This window comes from Notechis scutatus, chromosome 3 (assembly GCF_049901735.1).
Source record: "Notechis scutatus isolate UNSWTSFEM ecotype Mainland chromosome 3, rNotScu1.2, whole genome shotgun sequence".
NCBI lineage: Eukaryota > Metazoa > Chordata > Lepidosauria > Squamata > Elapidae > Notechis > Notechis scutatus.
In genome coordinates, this window is record NC_142011.1 from 15,010,088 (window position 1) to 15,031,261 (window position 21,174).

At 39.4% G+C, this 21,174-nt stretch overlaps 1 protein-coding gene across 1 annotated transcript; it reads left to right on the top strand.

The window, feature by feature from the left end:
• Nucleotides 1-278: 278 nt before the first annotated feature.
• LOC113410492 (aurora kinase B-B-like) lies at nucleotides 279-20,831 on the top strand. The gene is made up of 8 exons (XM_026665087.2): nucleotides 279-331; nucleotides 13,148-13,209; nucleotides 13,943-14,000; nucleotides 15,306-15,497; nucleotides 16,257-16,395; nucleotides 16,787-16,935; nucleotides 19,011-19,185; nucleotides 19,984-20,831. Exons 2-8 carry the CDS (start codon nucleotides 13,206-13,208, stop codon nucleotides 20,155-20,157), a joined length of 891 nt encoding a protein of 296 aa, XP_026520872.2. The 5' UTR covers nucleotides 279-331; nucleotides 13,148-13,205; the 3' UTR covers nucleotides 20,158-20,831.
• Nucleotides 20,832-21,174: the final 343 nt, after the last annotated feature.

Consider the following 21,174-nt stretch of genomic DNA (forward strand, 5'->3'; position numbering starts at 1 on the left):
GATGAACCCTATGTAATTAGGGCAAAGCTACAAATTATCACTGCAACAGTTTTTCACTACAAGTAAGAGGAAGTGGCTATGTGGAATAACAGACAGTCCTACTTTGCCCCCCAGTGGCTAGTACTCAGTGAGGCCAGCAAAAGTGATGCAATGCAAAGGAGGACCAAATCCATTTATCTTTAAGAGGAGAAATGTGGGCAGGTATCTAAAATAGAACAGATAGTTACTCTGACCAATCAAAAGTTGCCTTTGCATATTCTTTCTTGATCTGAGAGTATAAAGCTTCCAGGTAAATCTTTTTCCAGCCCTAGTAGGAAAGATACCGTTTGTGGTAAGATTCCTCAGTCATCATTTGGTGTCTTGGAGTTTCAAGGGGTTTTGCAAGCTGAGTTATTCTATTACAGTATTATTATGTTGTGACAAGAGGCATATGTGCTAAGTACTTTATGCGTTGTAATTAAGCCATAACATGGTTTGTTTAATTTTGGAGTAGCATTGTGTGAACTCAGTCATTGGAACATACAGTATTGTGTGAATCTACTAACCACATACATCAAGGGTCTTCAAACTTGGCAAGTTTAAGACTTGTGGACTTCAACTCCCAGAATTCCTGAGCTAACATGACTGGAGGAGGAATTCTGGGAGTTGAAATCCACAAATCTTAAAGCAGCCAAGTTTGAAGACCTTTGACATACATTATGGTTAACTATTATTCTGGTTCAGTATAGTGGGTAAATTAGGCTTTTTTAAAGGTTAATAAGATTAATGTAATGCACAAGAATTATTAAGCGGACTATTTGGATCTATGGGTGTTAATATTTTATTCAAGCTTATGATATATTTACATATGTATTTGTATCCCAAATTTATTAGTTTTACAAATAACTCAAGGCAACAAACATAGTCAACATATCTTTCCCCTCCTATATTCCCCACAATAACTCTGTGAGGTGAATTGGGCTGAGAAAGTGTGACTGGCCCAAAGTCACCTAGCTGTCTTTCCTAGGACTTGAACTCACCTTCTCCTGCCTTCTAGCCTGATGCCTTAACCACTAGACCGAACTGGCTCTCAAGGCCTTACTGTCTTATGAAACTTAACATTCATATGTTGGATAGTATTTGTTACGTTGTTTTTGTTTGAATAATTCAAATGGGCTGTATCTTTTTATAGTAGGCCGGAAGCCCTGGTTATTTTGGGAATGTCACCCTAAGTGTACAGAGTTAGAATAGCAGAGTAATGAATGTGTTTGCACCCTAATTGCTTTACAGTTGGAGTCACACATGCTAAGTGATAAGCTGATTTGTTTGGTGTAATTTAGCATAGTGTCAGAAGAATAATCTGGGGTCCCAACTCGAGCTGGGGCTGTGCAAGAATGAATATAAATTAGATCGAGACATCCTTGAGGAAAAAAAAATGTTTGTTCCTAAAAGCAAAACAATTTGCCTTTAGGGCCAAGCTGCAGAGAAATGGGGTACAGCAGAAGATTTTTATAGGGTGTAGCTTTTCCAAGGTGAAGTGTCTACATGCTGATTCTAGGATGACACTTAAGGAGTGTGTGTGTCAGTGGTGATATTCAAATTCTTTTACTACCGGTTCTGTGGGCGTGGCTTGGTAGGCATGGTGTGGCTTGGTGGGCATGGCTTGGTGGGCGTGGCAGGGAAAGGATACTGTAAAATCTCCATTCCCACCCCACTCCAGGGGAAGGTTACTGCAAAATCCCATTCCCTCCCCACCCCACTAACCTGCTTTCCAGCTCCGTTCTCCTTGCAGGGCAGCAAAAGAAGACCCAGCCGATCAGCTGGGACTCCGATCAGTTGGGACTTGGGAGGCAGCAAATAGGTGGGGGCGGGACCAACCAGAGGTGGTATTTACCGGTTCTCCGAATTACTCAAAATTTCCGCTACCGGTTCTCCAGAACCTGGCAGAACTGTCTGAATACCACCTCTGGTGTGTGTGTGTGTGTGTGTGTTGTTGTTGTTGTTGTTGTTGTGAATGGACAGTTATTCTGGGAGACCTAATTTAACTAACTCTGTGTTTGCAGACCTTATCCTTTGATATGTGGATTTAGTCCGGATAACTTATTTGGGGGTTTGCTAATTTTAGTTGATTAACTTAGTTTCAGTGTGATTGTCAATTATTTAGTGGAGATACTGATTCTCACATCATTGTGGATTCTGTTAATATTTTAAGGGAAGATGGAAACAGAATAAAGAATAAAACGAATTTGGATATAAAACTTCTCACACTAGCCATTTATGCTAAGTGTAATACTATTAAACCCAGATCATTGATCAACCTACTCAGTAAATTACGGCTCGGGACAATATCTGATTCCAGCATTGTATATTTCAAATCAGCACCATCATTTTCATGTATCATAAAAGCTGGGATTATCCGATACGTGTGTAGAAGCCAATCACTTGAGTTCTGCCCCAGGATATTTAAAATCCATAGGTTCTACTAATTAAAAAGACTAAAATTATGACATAATTTTCAACACAGCAATTTAGTTGCAGCTACTAAAGTTGCTCTGATCATCTTTTACTGTTTGTGCTTAAGTTCAACACCATTGTGTTGTCCTACGGTAGTAACAATTTTCTGCTGTGATCCCCATATCCATCTGAGTTGGATAGGCTTATGCCATTCTTAGCTAAACTAATGATAGTGCAGTATAACATAATTCTTCTCAATCTTCCAAGCAGTTTCTCCACCCTATTTTCTTATATCTGTTTTCCATTCAGTGGAGAGATGAATAGTTTCTACTTTTTCACATAGAACTTCCTGCACAAAAGGCAGTTTTGGCTCCAGCATAGCCCTCTATTCCATGCAAATGAGGACCTTTACAATGGAGAAACTAGCTTACAAACCAACATAAACCTGTGCATGTTCCCACTACCTAATATCCATGCAAGGTACTGACACAAATTTAGGGTAATTCACTTATTTCTAATAATCTGTAAAGCTTTTACAGTATCATTTCAATAATTTGTAATATTTCTTTGAATAGTGTTAGGGCTCTGGATTTGGCAGTATGGAGGTAAAAATAAATAGAACATATAAAATCAAGTTTCTGTAAACATAGACAAAAACTAAACATTTTTTTCTAATTTTCTAGTAATACATGCAAAAGGAACTCTGCATCAAAGTAGCTCACTGGAATCTCCATTTATCAATCCATCAAATTAGTTTTAATATGGACTCCAAACTAATACCTGAAACAGGTATTCATAAGAAAATGAAAAGGTGGGGAAGGGGTGTTTGGGAATTGCAAATTAGATTTTCCTCAATCATTTACAAACATTAGACCAGAGGTGGGATTCAATTTTTTTTTACTACCGGTTCTGTGGGCATGGGTTGGTGGGCGTGGCAGGGGAAGGATACTGTAAAATCTCCGGTCAGAGGTGGGATTTGCTGGTTCTTTGAACTACTCAAAATTTCTGTTATCGGTTCTCCAGAACCTGGCAGAACTGTCTGAATACCACCTCTGCTTTAAACCCCAAATTGGAGGGTTTTGAACAGAGGTGCACTTTAGACTCTTTACATCTTCTTTTTACTTTCTGCAACTAAACTTAATCTATATATTTTTGTTCTTCAGGTTTGGTTTTCTTCTTAATACCGTGTTTCTCCAACAATACGGCCTCCCCCAATAGGAAGTCCCAGCATGTTTTATAGGCATAAAATCAAATTAAGCACCTCCTCCCAAATTAAAGCCTATATTAAACATGCAAAATGGGGGGAATGGCGGGGGGGTTGCCGTTAGGAAGTACTTTTGTTGCATACCCGGACATGGTGCTGCCTGCATTAGCCAGTTAAAGAAATGTTGGAATGTTTCTGATTTGTTTTTCATAAGATAGCAGAAACCATATCATGAGTAATGGTCCATAATACTCAAAATATAGCAGGCACCTCCTAAACTTCGTTTTTTAGGACCAATTATGTCAGCAAACACAACCTCTAAAGGTTCTTTGGTCTTAAACCCATTGAGTCGGCTTGCTGAAGTAACCTTACTTTTCTCCTGGCTACAAGCATTACAGTTTAAATACTTGCTACAGGGTTTCAATTTTACTCCCTCTGACAATTCAACAGTTTGTTTGAGCATTTTGAAATTAATGTGCCCTAGACGTCTATGTAGTAAATGTATACATTCATCATGTGGCTTAACATCGTTATAAACTGAGTTAGCCATCTTCAACTGGTCATCATGTATCACATATAAATCATTTTTTAAAGTAGCAGTAACACTTTTACCCTCTTTATTATACAGTTATCTCCCCTAAAGGTTACTACATAACCAATATTAACTAAAGCCCTTACTGATAACAAATTAAATTTCAGTTTAGGTACATATAACATAGTTAAATGTTCGTTTATACAAGAACAATATGCACCTGATGCTTTAATCTTCCATCCATTTGCCAATGATACTTGTTGTTTGCTCGTAGACATCTTTACAAACCTTTTTCTATCTTTAGTAATGCATTGTGATGCTCCACTATCAACAACCCACAAATCATGGTTTACAGTTAAATTGCTAGACATAGCTAAACTAACATTCTTCTTAGCCTTCCGGTGATTACCAGTATTGTGTTGTTTTCCCTTCTTACAGAATCTAGCTATATGTCCCCTAGCCCCACAAGAAAAACATTTCCTAACATTATAGGCAGTTGAAGACAAATTCTCTTCTTGTGGTTGTTCCTTCCTCAGTTGGTCCCTATCCAGTCGTCTTCTTGCTTTTCTAACAACCTTCCAGTTATGTCAGTCAATGTCAGTTTATCTCTGGCAGGACTTCCAGTGAAGATACATAATCATCATAACTTTTATCCAATGAGGAAAGAATGATGTAAATTTGATGCAGCTCTGAAAATATTAGTTCTTTTTCATGTAGCTCTTGAAAAGTTCTTTTCATGAAGTTTAAATGAGCTAACATATCTCCACCTTTCAGAAGACGTGGTCTAAACAGTTTACGTGTAAGATGTATGTGTGCACCTACACTGTCACGAACATAAATCCTCTTCAAATTCTCCCAAAACCTAGCAGCAGACTCTTTCCACGAATATGGACAAGCTCCTGGTCACTCAGTGTTAGTCCAATTATACAAAGAGCTTGTTCATTGTTCTGTTTAAAGTCAGAAAGCTTCTTGGCATCATCCTCATTATTTGGATCCCAAGCATTTAATTCCGGTGGGTCTTGAACTACATTCCATAAACCTTCTCTATGCAAAAGTAGACTGCACTTCATAGACCAGGAAACATAGTTTGTTCCATCCAACTGAGTTATCAGTGATAGACTTGTTGAAGTGATTTGTGCCATCTTTACCAGGATAGTAACCCACAATTAAACAGTAAACAGATGTCTGTATACAGGACTGTGTATTCACACTAACTCTCAGTTATCTGAGCCTGGTATGTCCTGGGCCCATAACCAGTGTTGAGGTAATTCCCCATTAGGAGAATGAGCACATACAGGGAGATGTATAGAGAGTAGTGTTTTAATAATACACACACAGCACACAGATACACTGTACAGTAAATGTAGGGTTTTACTTTCAATAAAGGTTTAAGCAAAGTTCAAAATAAGCAGTCCAAAAGTCATTCACAGGTAAATCAGTCAAGTTTCATTCCAGGGATAATCCAATTAGAAAGTCCAGTGTCAAAAACAGTTCAGTATTAGACTTACATCAAATCCATGAATATCAGTCAATTAGGAAAAATGGAGGAACAGCAATACTCTCCAACAGAAGGAAACAGAGACTGACTCACACTCTCTTCTGAGACTAAGACTAAACAACCCAGGTTTCTGGCTCCATCTTATGGCCGTTTGAGAAACCACACCTAATTACAGTTTTGCATTTTCTTAAAGATACAGTTTTAAAATGTTTATCCTGATTTATATATTTCTAACCCAAATAGCTGTTAGGTGACTCATATTCCTAACAGAGGCTCAGCTCGGAAGAGGACATGGTGCAGGCCGTCGCCTTGCCTCCCTGTCCACGGATGGGTGGGCGCTATCACTGCCTTGGGCAGCCTCTCTCGGTGGCCCCTTCAGGTTCGGGCTGGAGGGACTTGGGAAGGAAGCCAAGCTTGGGTCATCCCGGCTCTTTCACTTGGCAGGCAGGCACACACCCGTGGCTTGCTTTCCTGGCTCTGCCCAGCCCGCACAGCTCTGGTGCGGCCCTGGTGGAATGAGCAAAGGGCCCAGCAGGGAGGCGCTCGCTGCCTTGGTGAGAGCTCCGCTGCCAGGCAGGAGGGCCCGCCTGTCAGCTGCGCTCGGCACCCCAGGCGAAGCTCTTCACACTCTGCCCGGCGCCAGGCAGGGATGGCGGCTGGGCGCTTCTCCCGGGGTGGGCCGATCCTGCACTGCGGCCCCGGGAGATTCACCTCCCCACATGGGGTTGGGCTCTCCTCTCGGGCAGAGGAGGCTTTGTCATACCGGTAGTAGAGCGTCGTTTTTAAAAGAATTGGCTTTGCCTTCAAAGGCAAAGGGAAGGTAGCGACAGGAGCGCCTGAAGCCGAGTGTCTCCGCCGGGCTCTGGTTGCAGGGAGGAGCCCTGGCTGGCCGCGTGTGGCTGTGCCAAACGCTGCGGCGTTGCTCTAAATGCCGCGGCACCATGGGGAGAAGGGAAAGGAATGGTGGCAGAAGGTCTCCCGATACGAAGTGCCCCACTAATGCTGAGGTCAACATCCAAGCTGTTGCCGCCCGCCTGAGGATGCAAAGGGGGGGGGAATTAAGTCACCCCCGAAAAGAAGGCCTAGCCATTTGGGGGGGGTCAAAAAAAAATAAGGCCTGGCCTTATTTTGTGAGAAACACGGTACTAGAATACAGGAGAGTATCCAGTGTGTTTGAATGAAAGATCATTCAGGATAAAGATACTAATAGCTACCTAGCTATGAGCTTTAAAGGAGGACTAGATAAAGCTATGGAGAATATGCAGCTATCAATTATGACGAGGACTATGATCATATCGGCACTGCTCTTGGATGTCATATGCAAGTGATACTGCCATATATTTGAGGAATTATCCTGCCAATCTGGGGTTACTGAGGTTAGGGTATGCTAAAACAGAAAGGCTTTTGACTGGAACCAAAGTAGACCTCTAATATAATTACTGACTATTACAAGCAAAAGCTTTATAGATAACAAAGATTGCCGTGTCCCTAAATCCATGCAAATTTGTTTTGCAGGGGAGAATCAAAAGCAGGTATGAACTATATGGTGGTTTGACATTGAAATGAGACACAGGGAACTGTCTCTGAGAAAATGCCAACCCTGAGAGAACTCAGGTAGCAGTATTTATTGAGAAAAACACAAGCAAAATATACAGTATGCATATTCAGAAAACAATGACCTCAACAGGAGATTACTTCACCAGCATGAGAACACACAATCTTGGAAAGTCCCAGATGTTACCTTGCTAGGGTGAGATCATGCAGCCACGGAAAGTCTCATGGGAAAGTTTGGAAAGTCCCATGAGAAAGCACAACTGTGTATCTTGTACCTTGAACTTTCACCCATTTTCCTATTCCTTCTAAACTGGCAGAATCAAAACAGAATGAGGCACTCTGAGCAAAGATACTCCTACCCCCACCAAGAATGCCCACATCTTCCTAGACTTACTGCTAGTTATACAAAGGCCTTACAGAAAATGATAAAATGATCAATAGGTTATATTACCACATTCCTCCTTTTTATTTATTCAAAGATAGGGGGTGTTTTAGTGGCATAGTACACAGTTCCCTCATGACCTGATCCTCACGCTCGGAAGACTGAGGTACACATTTGTAATAGATTAGGAATACATTGAATAAAACAACATAATAAGATACATATAGCAATAATAATAACAACCCCTTGCAATAAGGAGCGAAACCATGATCCATCAGGAAGCCAGGACCACAGACTGTCCCAGAATGATGCATTAAACCCATCAGCTCCAGATTGATGCTGAGCAATACGATCTTCCATGTCCTGAACAGTCTTTGTAATGTTTGGCTCATAATTATGTATAAAAATACAACAATGCGAATGAATTAAAGCACAAACTCCTCCTTGGGCAGCTAACATAATATCTAAAGCATATCGATTTTGCAAAGTAACTGTACGAATTTCAGACATTTCTACATTAATCATCTTAATATTCTTTATAGTATCATTAAACATAGCAACAGTAAAATTATTTAAAATATGAATATCCCTATAGTTCATAGCAATTCCCAAAGGTGGGATAAGACCTCGAGAAATTTGTGTCCATAGATTACCTCCCATGGTTAGACCCGAATCCAATTCCCGGCGATTTCGGATCCTAACATCAGGAGGTAATGTATCTAACTTATATATAACCGGAATGACAAACCCCAAAGTACATGTCCCTGACCAATTTGCAGGAATTTGTTGATATGCCCACAGTCCACATAAAAACCAAAACCCTTCCAGCTGTACATAACCTTGTTGACTTGCCGCTTGCATCAGCTGTTTCATGTCTAGATATTGATACTGGCCAAATGCGTCAGACTCATTTTTCCCATTTACCCAAGTTATGTTGTTCTCTGAACCATTTGTCCACTTAATAGTGTAATTGCAGACACTATGATTCCCCAAGAATTGTGAGTTTGTAATGTTTTGGAAACATAAATGTGCTGGAGACTGCAGTGCAGTCTTCACCTTGACTGTGAAGTTCATGGCATATGAAATGTTATGCTTTCGGTCTGCAAAGTAGACCGATTAAATGGAACTCCATGTAGAGTCAGTCCTTCTCCCACTCTCCCAGGAAGGTGCATACACAACCAACAATTGGTGATGTTCAAGTTTTTGGCAGTTGTGCGCAAATCTTTAATGTAATTATTATCTGTCCACAAATCATCGCCCAAATCTCCGGCACGCTGAACATGCTGTCGCTGCTCTCTCCGCACCCGAGCAGCCCAGGACAGATTAGGCAGAATCAACAGGATCAGGAACCACAGATGCGCCATCCTGCTCCTCCGAAACTTCCTTCACAGGTGCCTGCGAATGATCAGGCCGAACACACCGACCAGGAACCCAACGAATTTGACCAAGATGTTCAACTGCTGCATAACCACGTCCCCACGTTATCAGCTCAGCAGGAACCCATGCCGGATCTGGAAGGAACCGCACCAACACCCGAGGTCTCACCGCATCTGTAGAAGGAGAAGAAAAATGCCTGCTGGCCGCGCCGCAGGGGGGTTACCAGACAAATTTAAAAATTTAAAGTATACAAAGCGAGATTTAATTGATCTTGAATCGCTGGAAGCCCCAGGAGCTTCCTCCTTTTTATTTAATTTAGTCAACATGGTCTTGAGCATGGAATTATGACTTTGCAAAACTGATCAAACCGGTGCTCCGATAAGCCGCACCATTATCAGTTTTTAAAGTTTTAGGTGTTCCAGCAACTGAAAAGTCTTAATGCAATGATTGATGACATGTTTAACCATCTCACCTCTTTGAGGGGTAGCCATTAAAAATCCTGAGTAAGTATCCACAGTCACATGTATATATTTCCAGGGCGCAAATGGCGGATATTGAGTAACATCCATTTGCCAAATCATTGAAGGTTTCAACCCTCTGGGGTTAACTCCCATAGGGATATTCGTGCCCTGCTTTGAACAAGTTGGACATTGTTGAATTATGGCAGCAGCTTCTGCAGTAGTAAGTTTAAATTGCTGTGCCAATGCTTTAGCGTTTTGATGAAAATAACTATGACTATCCCATGGCTGGACAGTGAGGACTGAAGTTACAGCACTGTCAGCTTTGGCATTACCTTGTGATAAAATTCCAGGCAAATTACTATGACTACGAATATGAGCAACAAAACACACATTCACACGCTGCTCCAAACATCCTTGTAACAGCAAAAGCAATCTTAAAATATCAGGTGATATTCCAGGAGACAAATAAGAACCTGCTACAAAGGGTAACAAATTATACACATACAATGAATCCACTATTAAATTAAAATCCTGATTGTGAAAATTTTGAAAAGCCAAAACTACAGCAGCAAGTTCTGCCTGCTGGGCAGACTTCTGCTCTGAAGTCACTTTTGTATGCCAAATTCCAGATTTATCTTTCCAAACACAAGCACCAAAAACTTTCCCTCCATCAGTAAAAACTGTAGGAGCATCTGATATGCCCAATGGTATCCTTTCTTACATTTTGGGCACACTGATTTAGGACGAACACCCTGTCCCATTGATCTCTTATTATGCTGACTTTGACCTCCTCCAGGAGCCCGACATTGCGCTTTAAAATGTCCAGGCTTCCCACAATTGAAACAATTCCCCTTTTGAGCATGTCCTGTTTGTAAAGCCAGAGCTAAAGTTTCCATGTTAAAAGACTGACTCCCTACCTTTCTACATGCATTAATCAAATCATGATTTCTCGCTCCCCACTTGCTACCAGTGGATTTAAAATCTTTTTGCAATCTGTGTTAGCTTGTTCTACTGCTAACTTAAAAGCAACTCTTTCTGGGCGAATTGATTATCAATTTGTCTTTCAATAGCCAATTTCAGTCTGCTAATGAAATTTTCATAGGGTTCATTGTTCCCTTGTTTGATGTTAGTAAAGGTCTTCTCACCACCTTCGCCGTCAGGGAGAGACCCTATGGCTTGAAAAATTATTTGTGGGAGAAGAATGAACCCTTCCTCAGGCATACCATCTCTCTGTTGTTCCACTGTTGTAAAATTACCAGCTCCATAAAGCTGATCTGGGGTAACATTTGCTGTTCCCCTCTGGACTGCCAGCTGTCTCCATTTCTGATCTAACACCAAATATTGAGCTGGAGTTAAAATCATATTCAACAGAGCTTTCCAGTCAGCCGGAATCATTTTATTTCCATAACCAACTGCTTCTAACAATGCCTGAGTATATGGCGTTCTAACACCATATTCTTTTGCTGCTTGCTTAACTTCCCTCAAAATTCTGAGCTGTAAAGGCTTCCACTCCCGCTGCGGATTTAATGCAGCATCCATGACAATTTCCACTGGATTAAGTTGAACTTCTACTCCAAACTCCACCAAATCATCTCCTGATAATTCCCCTCTATTCTTTGCTTTTTGAATAGCTGCAGTAACAGCATCCACCTGAACCCTTAAAGGTAAACTCTTATCCTCTGACAAAGTATTGCTAGCGCCGGACAGTCCCCCAGATTTATCTGGAGGTGCCGTCGGCGGCAACAAACGTCACCGCATGGTAAAGCGGCAAACCTTCTTCGGGGGTGATAGGAGCGGTTGTTCATAAGTAGCTAATGCATCCATTATCACTCTCCAGGTTAACAAAATTGAAGAAGGGGCACGGGGTTCCTCGTGCAAAAATTTCCCTATCTTTTCCAGGACTCTACTTTAATACTACCTCCCTCCGGATATGACTTAATATTTTTCCAAACATACTGTAGTAAGTCCTCAATTTCTTTCTTTCCTACAGCACAACCCCTACTGCCAATTCCAAACCCAAAACTATTCCCAATGATCCCTCTCAATTCCCTGATGTGCTCTTTCTGAGCCTTCGAGAGATCTCCCCCCATACTCACGAAAGAATCTATCTTCGTCCAGCGAAGAAGATGAGGGCCAGTCGACGTCCGCGACGATGAGTATAGGATGCGGAAGCGTATAGCTTTCCAAGCTATCACGTCCGGGTCACCATTTATGGTGGTTTGACATTGAAATGAGACACAGGGAACTGTCTCTGAGAAAAATGCCAACCCTGAGAGAACTCAGGTAGCAGTATTTATTGAGAAAAACACAAGCAAAATATACAGTATGCATATTCAGAAAACAATGACCTCAACAGGAGATTACTTCACCAGCATGAGAACACACAATCTTGGAAAGTCCCAGATGTTACCTTGCTAGGGTGAGATCATGCAGCCACGGAAAGTCTCATGGGAAAGTTTGGAAAGTCCCATGAGAAAGCACAACTGTGTATCTTGTACCTTGAACTTTCACCCATTTTCCTATTCCTTCTAAACTGGCAGAATCAAAACAGAATGAGGCACTCTGAGCAAGATACTCCTACCCCCACCAAGAATGCCCACATCTTCCTAGACTTACTGCTAGTTATACAAAGGCCTTACAGAAAATGATAAAATGATCAATAGGTTATATTACCACAAACTACGTCCCTGATTCTCAACTTCCCAGGTAATTATTAAGGAATTCTGCAGGTAGGAAAACAAATGTTGCATGAAGGAGCCTCCATATTTTAGAGGAATTTTGCTTTTTGACTGGAAATACCACCTTTGCTTTAGACCCCAAACTGTAGGGTTTTGAACAGGAGTGCATTTTAGACTCTTTACATCTTCTTTTTACTTTCTGCAACTAAACTTAAGTAAAATCTATATATTTTTCTTCTTCAAGTTTGGTTTTCTTCTCTCCCTAATGATGAACTGCTAAAGTTCTTGCTGTCAACTATTAGGTGGTTATATAAATGTCTCTTGGATTCAGAGGTGGTATATTCAGCAGGTTTGGAAATTTAGAGTAGTTCTGAGAACCAGCAAATACTACCTCTAACTGACCCCACCCCCATCTATTCACTGCCTCCCGAGTCCCAGCTGGGTCTTCTTTTGTTGCCCTGCACAGGAGGATGGAGCTGGAAAGCAGGTTAGTGGGGTAGGGAGGGAATAGAGATTTTGCAGTATCCTTCCCTGCCACACCCACCAAGCCACACTCACCAAGCCACACCACGCCTACCAAGCCATGCCCACAGAACCGGTAGTAAAAAAAATTTGAATGCCACCACTGCTTGGATTGCTTGCCCAGTCATGTGCTACTAAACCACTCGTTCTGCTATGCAACGAAGAAGCAGCTCAGTAGTCCCGAAGGTGCTTTTTCAAGAGGCAAAGTGGACTTTTTGGGTTTTTCTTTGAAGACGTTTCGCTTCTCATCCAAGAAGCTTCTTTGCAACTCTGGTTTGATGTTGTGAAATGGAAGGATTTAATTTTATGAATTAATTTCATAAATCCTTCCCCTGACCACCAGCCAGACAGAACTGAAGAAGCTTCTTGGATGAGAAACGTTTTCAAAGAAAAACCAGAAAGTCCACTTGCCTCTGAAAAAGCACCTTTGAGACAACCATGACCTGGATGATTGAGAAGCTACATAGACACAAGGAGCTCAGTAGTTCTTTTATCTCCATTTGTAGGATTCAGGGAGGATTGTCTCCAAAATTCAAGAATCTCCTAAAAGACAAAGACAAATCAATGGGTATGTTACTACTGGTATCATGTGATAATTGAATCAGATTTAGGTAATTTGTTGTATTGAAGTATATTAATACATAGTCCATCTTATGAAGTAATTATTGCCTCTAATAACTTTGATTAATAGAAAGAAAATATATCGGTTATCTCTTGAGCAATAGTTATACAAATGTTAAAATTAGTGTCCTTTTTGCTTCCTTCTTTTATATTTTTTCACACTGTCTTCTTCTCATCTGCCCTCCATTTCAGTGTATTGAGCTTTTATTTTGGTATTTGATCTCTATTTCACTAAGTTCAATCATGTTCTTATACTCTTGTGGTTCTATTCATCCTAATACATAAAAAAATGTGCAGCCATCCACATAAACACTTTCTCTTAATACTAGAATACAGGAGAGTATCCAGTGTGTTTGAATGAAAGATCATTCAAGTTGGAGATACTAATAGCCACCTAGCTATAAGCTTTAAAGGAGGACTAGATAAAGCTATGGAGAATATGCAGCTATCAATTATCACGAGGACTATGATCATATCGGCACTGCTCTTGGACGTCATATGCAAGTGATACTGCCATATATTTGAGGAATTATCCTGCCAATCTGGGGTTGCTGAGGTTAGGGTATGCTAAAGCAGAAAGGCTTCTGAGTAGACCTCTAATATAATTACTATTACAAGCAAAAGCTTTTTAGATAACGAAGATTGCCGTGTCCCTAAATCCATGCAAATTTGTTTGGCAGGGGAGAAAAATGAATCAAAAGCAAGTCCCAACGATGCCCCCGATTCTCAACTTCCCAGGTAAATATTAAGGAATTCTGCAGGTAGGAAAACAAATGTTGCATGAAGGAGCATCCGTATTTTAGAGGGGTTTTGGTTTTTGACTGGAAAAATGTACCTTTGTATAGTACAGATGTTTTATGCTTCCTTTTCGTTCTTGAGCTACCAATTGTTTCTTTGCAGGTCAATTGAAAAAGACCTTTCAATAAAGTTCTTTTTCAGGCTGCTTCATATTCAGTATTCCATTTGGCCCACAATTAATCCACATCATATTATTTGGAGTGCCCATGCCTTTTTATTATTGGTCCTCCCCCACCACCATAATAAAGATTACTTAGGCCATTTCCTCACTTATTTGCCTTACTAGCACAGTGTGTTTTTAATAATACCATATTGTAAACTACTGTTCATCTACTGTTCATCAGTGTTTCTCAATCTTGGCAATTTCACAATTTATGGATTTCAACTCCCAGGATTCCCCAGCCACTATCCCCAGTACAAGTACAACCTCCCTAAAATATCTCGTGTTTCTTTTCTTTTTCTTTTTAAATCTCTCTAGGAAAATTGGGCAAATGTATCTTATCTTGAAACTGTACAATGAAATACAATTTTACTTTTTATCTCATCATTTTACCCGTAAGGCAACTAACAATCATATATAGTTAATAATTATGTCTGATCTCCTCCATACAATACATACATACATAGTTCCATCTTGATCAGTTTTCCCATTACCATCCTGCAACCAAAGTCCAGAGAAAGGCTGCCAAGTTGATGAAAAGACTAGAAACTATTTCTACAAGGAATGGTTGAAAGATCTAGATAGGTTTAGCTTGAGGAAAGATGAGAGGGGACATAATAACCTCTTCAGGTATGTCAAAGCTATCACATGATAGGAAGCCCAGATTTATTCTCATTTGTTCCAGAAGCTGAGATTCAAATCAAGGGGGGAGGGAACCCTTTAAGGATGTAGAAACAGATAAGACACTTGCAAGATCTTCTTCATAGTAAGAACCGTCACCAGTGGAACAGGTTACCCACACAGAGTAGTCCCTTCATTTTCACTGGAGATTTTCAACCACAGGCTGAATAATCATCTGACAGGCATAGCATGGTGTGCAGGGAGTTGGACTTCATGACCTCTTAGTTTCCTTCTAACTCTTTGATTCTATAAATATGTAAACTAGCTCAAAGTATGATGAAACAAAGATCAGTAAGGTAGATAGTTAATAGAACTGTGAGGAACAGCCCTTGCCAAGGTTGATCATATCGAACTGGTTAGTAAAGAAAGCATTATCAGTTTTCATGTTCACCACTGGGTTACAGGAAAATATGGGGCACAGGAGACTTCGAATTCGGCAAACCTCTCGGGAAAGGGAGATTTGGAGCAGTCTACTTGGCCAGAGAGAAAAAGACCCACTTCATCTTGGCTTTAAAAGTCATATTCAAGTCTGTCTTGGAGAAAGCTCAGCTGGAACATCAGCTTCGAAGAGAGATAGAAATCCTAAGTCACCTCAGGTAACCCAGCTGGAATGACATGGGATGAATGTTGAGTGCTTAGTTGGATGGAATTACCCTTGTCCTAATGCCTCTTTAGCTTTCCACTTTGGAATTGGATCATTGGAAAATAGGGATTTAGAAACAGTGACTTGAAATACAAATGTAGGCCACAGCATAATGTTTTAGCATACAGCCAAAATCCACTGCTCACCATTCTTTTGGAGCAAGATAGTCAATATTCCCAAACATTGAAAAGATACACATTAAGATCTGTGCAGAATAGTTTTGACATTGCCTCAAGATCTGGATGGTTTCTTTATTCTGTCACTACTCTGTTTCAGCACGAAAGTTTCCATGAGTATTCAGAACAAAGCAGTGTAGCTGCTCTGAAGTGAAGTGCCACTTAGCTGCTTTGAAGCAAAACTTCCTTTTAAAAAATGGTACTGCATGGACCTACTGAAGATTCCAAATTCGTGCAGGCTCCATTGGCCAGGGTATTCTGGCAGGTGGCAGTCCAGGAGAAGAGCCTTCTGTGCTATTACACATGCCTTTTGGATTATATAGTCCTAAAATCAAAAGTAGTTTGTCCCCTTCCTTGAGTTGGGAGTGGATTTTTTTCAGATCGTCCTCTAACTTTTGTGGCCTATCCTTGGAACAGGAGTGTCTTATCAACCTTCCTTTCCAAAGTCAGTTTTCTTAATAAGCCCTTTTGGACTACCAATCACAGTTTGTACCTTTCTTCCCCCTCCCCCCCCTCCCCGTCTTTGGTCTCCCTAGACATCCAAACATTTTAAGAATGTATAACTACTTTCATGATCGGACAAGAATTTTTCTGATGCTGGAATATGCTCCAGGGGGAGAGCTGTACAAGGAGTTACAAAAGAACCATAGATTTGATGATAATAGAACAGCCACTGTAAGTACTGCCCTGTTAGACGAATATAATCTGTCGGAACCAAGATCTAAGAAAAGAACGTGTTAAAATATATACATATTTGGATTAATTACAAGTAATCATAATATATTTGTCTGAGATAACAATAATTGCAGAACTGGATAATTGAGAGCGGGATGAGGGGTAGTGCAACCATCCCCACTCTCCTTGATCTCTCACTAGCCTTCGATACCATCGACCATTTTATGCTTTTGAGTCAGCTGTAGTGGCTGGGGCTGGGTATGTACTCATGAGAAGAAAACTCCTTGGTGTGAAAGATATATGTGTAGTATCTATATTATAGCTAATGTGCTGGAAATCCAGCTCCGAGATTACCAACTGCTATATTTTAACACATGATGTACCGAAACAGTATATTGAAGAAATATCTGACGCTCTGATGTACTGCCATGCTCGGAAAGTGATCCACAGAGATATCAAGCCTGAAAATCTCCTTTTAGGATTAAGAGGGGAGCTGAAGTTGGCGGATTTTGGATGGTCAGTGCATACTCTTTCACTGAGGTAGGTCTCTTTCTGATGTGCATTTCTTTGTAAAGAAAAAACAAATAGGAGAAATGGCCTATAAGCGAAATTCAGAAATTCATTTTAATTCATGTGAAACTGTGAAGTCTTTGCATGGTGAATTGGGGACTAGGAGAGCATTTAAAATTCTGGAGCGTAGATGAAGATCTTTTAAGATGTCAGCTCTGCGCAAGGTTAGATAAACCAAATTTTATTTAAAATATGAGTGTGTTGGCTATGACAAATCAGACAATTAATCCAAATAAGAATGTTCAAACCTGTTTCCTTCTTTATCCATGCATTTGGATTAATGTCCAAGGCCCTGTTTTGCCTTCATTTCCTCCTTCCCAATATGAGCCACAGTTGGTAGATCAAGAGATAGAGCCAACAGATCCTTGTTGCCAACAGATTCCTGTGGACAATCGTCCACTTGGTCTCTCACAATTCAAGTTCTATTTTTGGTGGCTACATGGACACATCTGTGTTGTTTTCATTGTAATAGGAAGCAGCTGTTTTCTCCAGCTGTTTTTTATTTTTTTAACAACAAACATAAAACAAACAAACATAAAGCAACAAATAAAACCATCTTTCCATTGTACAGTGTGTCGGTTGGTACATATATTTTGTGCACAATATCAGCAGTCTCTCCCTTCTACATTTAAGTTATAATTCATATTATACATATCAACTATGCATATATTATATTGTTATTAACACTTATTAGACTTTAATTATAAATTCACATCATTCTTTTCAAGCAAATCTCAAGTATTGCATGACCTAATACATAATATTATTCATTTTATTATAATCAATTATATCATTAACTTATCATATCATTATATTATATTTATATTATATTATATTTCCCTATTTTCTTATCTAGCCATTGATAAAATAAATACCAAATGTTATAATATTCTTTATCTTCTTGCTCTCTAATTGCTAATGTTATTTTACTCATTTCTGCATATTCCATTATTTTCTTAGTTACCTCCTCTTCTATCGGAATATTTTCACTTTTCAAATTTTTAGTAAATACAGTTCTAGCTGCTGTTAATAAATTTATAATCAGATATATAAATTCTCTACTATATCCTTCAGGTAAGATACCCAATAGAAATATCTCTGGTTTCAAGTCTATATGCTGTTTGGTCATTTTTTCCAGCCATGTATGAATTTTAGTCCAGTATCTCTTGCTTCCACAAACGTCCACCACATGTAATAATATGATCCAGGTATCTGATGACACTTCCAACATTTCTCCTATTTATTCTTAAACATCCTTGCTATTCTTGCCTGGGGTAGATGCCACCTGTAAAACATCTTACACAAATTCTCTCTATATGCTGTTGACATCATTATTTTACAATTTTGAGAATATAATTTCTGCCATCTTTCTAAATCTATCCCATATCCAAAATTTCTCCTGCAAGCAATCATTGTTTCTTTTACTTGTTCTTCTAATTTTACTCCAAGTAAATATCCATATAATTTTTAATCACCTTCTCATCTCTGTCAAAATTCCATTTAATTCACTAAGTTCCTTGTAAAATCCTTCTGTCCTACGATCTTTATCATATCTAGAATTATTTGCACATATGAATACCAATTCATCTCTATTTCTTGTTCCTCTAGTTCTTGCTTAGATTTGAGTTCACCCTCTCTGTGTGGAAAATAGTTGATTTATTTGTTCAAGCTGCTTGGCTCTGGTTCAGGGTGCTTTACTCTTTCTGTAGCATGCTGTATTAAAACGCTGTTAACTGGCTTGTAGGATAAAATAATTTTATTAATTAAAATGTTCTTGTCAAAATAGTTCCCCAGTCATGGTAAGGTAAGAGCAGAGTTTCCAGAGATCAAATGGCATCTATATGTGCAAAATACCTGTGCTACAGTATTGCTAACCTTTGGCCTTTTCTGTGGGCAAAAAATTGACCAGTTATCTGGATTTTTTTCCCCAGGCTTCACCGAATCTCTGATTTTACTTGGATCTTTCTCTGAATAGTGACTGAAAAGAAATCACAAATGCAGTCATTTGAACACTATTTTTTTTCTTGTTTCTCTTTTTTAAATAGGAGGACAACACTATGTGGCACCACAGATTATCTTGCTCCAGAAATGATAGAAGGAAGTCCTCATGATGAAAATGTTGATGTGTGGTGTGTTGGCATTCTTTGTTATGAGTGTCTTGCAGGATATGCACCTTTTGAAGCACCCACTCGTATGGAGACATTCAGACGGATAAAGGAGGTAGGTTCTTCCAAATCAAAGGCCTGTAAATGAGATAGTGCTTACAACAATAACTGGAAACTCATGGCTAGATTTTATGTTTATTCATGAATGTACGTTAACATTCAGAGGATTACATTGGAGAGGCCAGGAGGAACTCACATATGTCTTGTTCTATTCATAGGACAAAAATCCTAGAAAGAATTTAAGAAACTTTACAGTAAGATGTTTCACAACCAAATTGTTTAGTAACATCATCAGTACTACTGTTATCTGGTTTGGTCATGAAACGCCTGCAGGAAAGTTATCAAACTCAGAGAGCAGCAAGGGTTCCACTGTTCCGCTGAGCTAAAATATTCTCTTCTATTGGTTTACAATAAGAGTTCAAAAAATATGATCTAAAAAAGTTACACATGGCTTGATGTAATATCCCTTTTGTGGTCTTCAGAGAAGGTTGGATCAAAAATATGAATTCTCTTTTGTATTGATGAAGGCTGGTGGATTTAACAGGAAATGTGGTGATTATCTTACCCTATGAAACTTGCAAATGGGCCCTGATTGCATCCACAAATAGAGTGGCTATTGTCATGCCACCTAAAAGCCTCATATAGTGCTTGAACTGATGGTTATTACACAATAAGCAGAAAAGGCTTGTACCAGGAGAACCAGCAGCAACGGTTTGTGTCAGTCAAAAAGAGTAAAAAAAATAAAAATAGATCAGTTGGAGAACAAAGTAAATTGACATTGTGGTCCAGTTAAACTTTGTACAATATAATCGCTTTCATAACAAAATCTAACTTTTTAAAAAATTATTTTAAGGTGAATTTTAAATTTCCTCCTTGGATATCAGAGGGAGCCAAAGATCTAATTGCTAAAGTCCTTAACCGTACACCTTTTATGAGACTTCCTCTGAAAGAAATAATGGAGCATCCGTGGGTTAAGACAAAGTCAAGAAGAATTTTGCCACCTGTCTACAATGAAGTAGAAACATAAATGTTTATGGTATCTCCTAAAGGCTCTTAGCTAATTTTCTTTGCAAATCTCTCTTGTATCTCTTTAGATGACTTGCTGTTTGTCATAATAGACAGCTGTTGAATCACTATTGTAAATGTATTTCTCACATTCTTATTTAAATGACTTCTTGCTACTAATGGCAATAATATTGCACGTTTACTAGATTTGTAAAGTGAGGGTATTGGTCATTAATGTAATAAGGAAAACAAATGTATTCTTTTAAAAATAAAACATGATTCACAAGGCAATAGCAATTGGAGGAGATGGTATAGATATAAAGGGTATAATGCTGTGTTCATAATATCTTTGAATAAGAGAACCAATTGACTGTTCTCTTTGAAAATATTATGGGTAGTAGTAATTTTTGAAAAGTGAGGAGTAAACAGCAAGAAAAAACTACTAACCTTCACCAAGAAAAATACCTTTCTTTTCCTTTTTGTATAGCCTTCTGCATAAGAACAAGATCTGGCACTGTCAGATCTGTTTAGGGATTAGAGCTGATAAAAATAAAAGTGGTAAAATATCAAAGCTAATAAAAATGGTATTATAATTACTTGTTGGCTTCTCAAACTGAATTTTTATTTTTCCTGAATATTTTGAGGATGCTCAAATTACAAATACACCATATACCATTTGATTCGAAAACTACATAATCAAGCAAAAATCTCTTAAGGAACTATAGTACTACTGAGTAGTTTCTAATTGATATCTAATTATGATTATAACATTGTCATATTAAGTCTTGGTTTACCAAATGTATTAAATTAAGTCATTGTATGCCTTGCTTCATTGTTATTGTTATTTTGATGGGTAAGCCCAGACTTTATTTATATGTATCATGATTTATGGTTTAGCACAGGCTTGTCCAACCCGCGGCCCACGGGCCGCATGCGGCCCAGGTCACCTCGTAATGCGGCCCAGTGCCCACCCCAACCTTCTGGCAAGAGCCAGCGAGGAGGAGGAGGAGAGGCAGGCGCGAGGCGAGGCCAGTGCCAT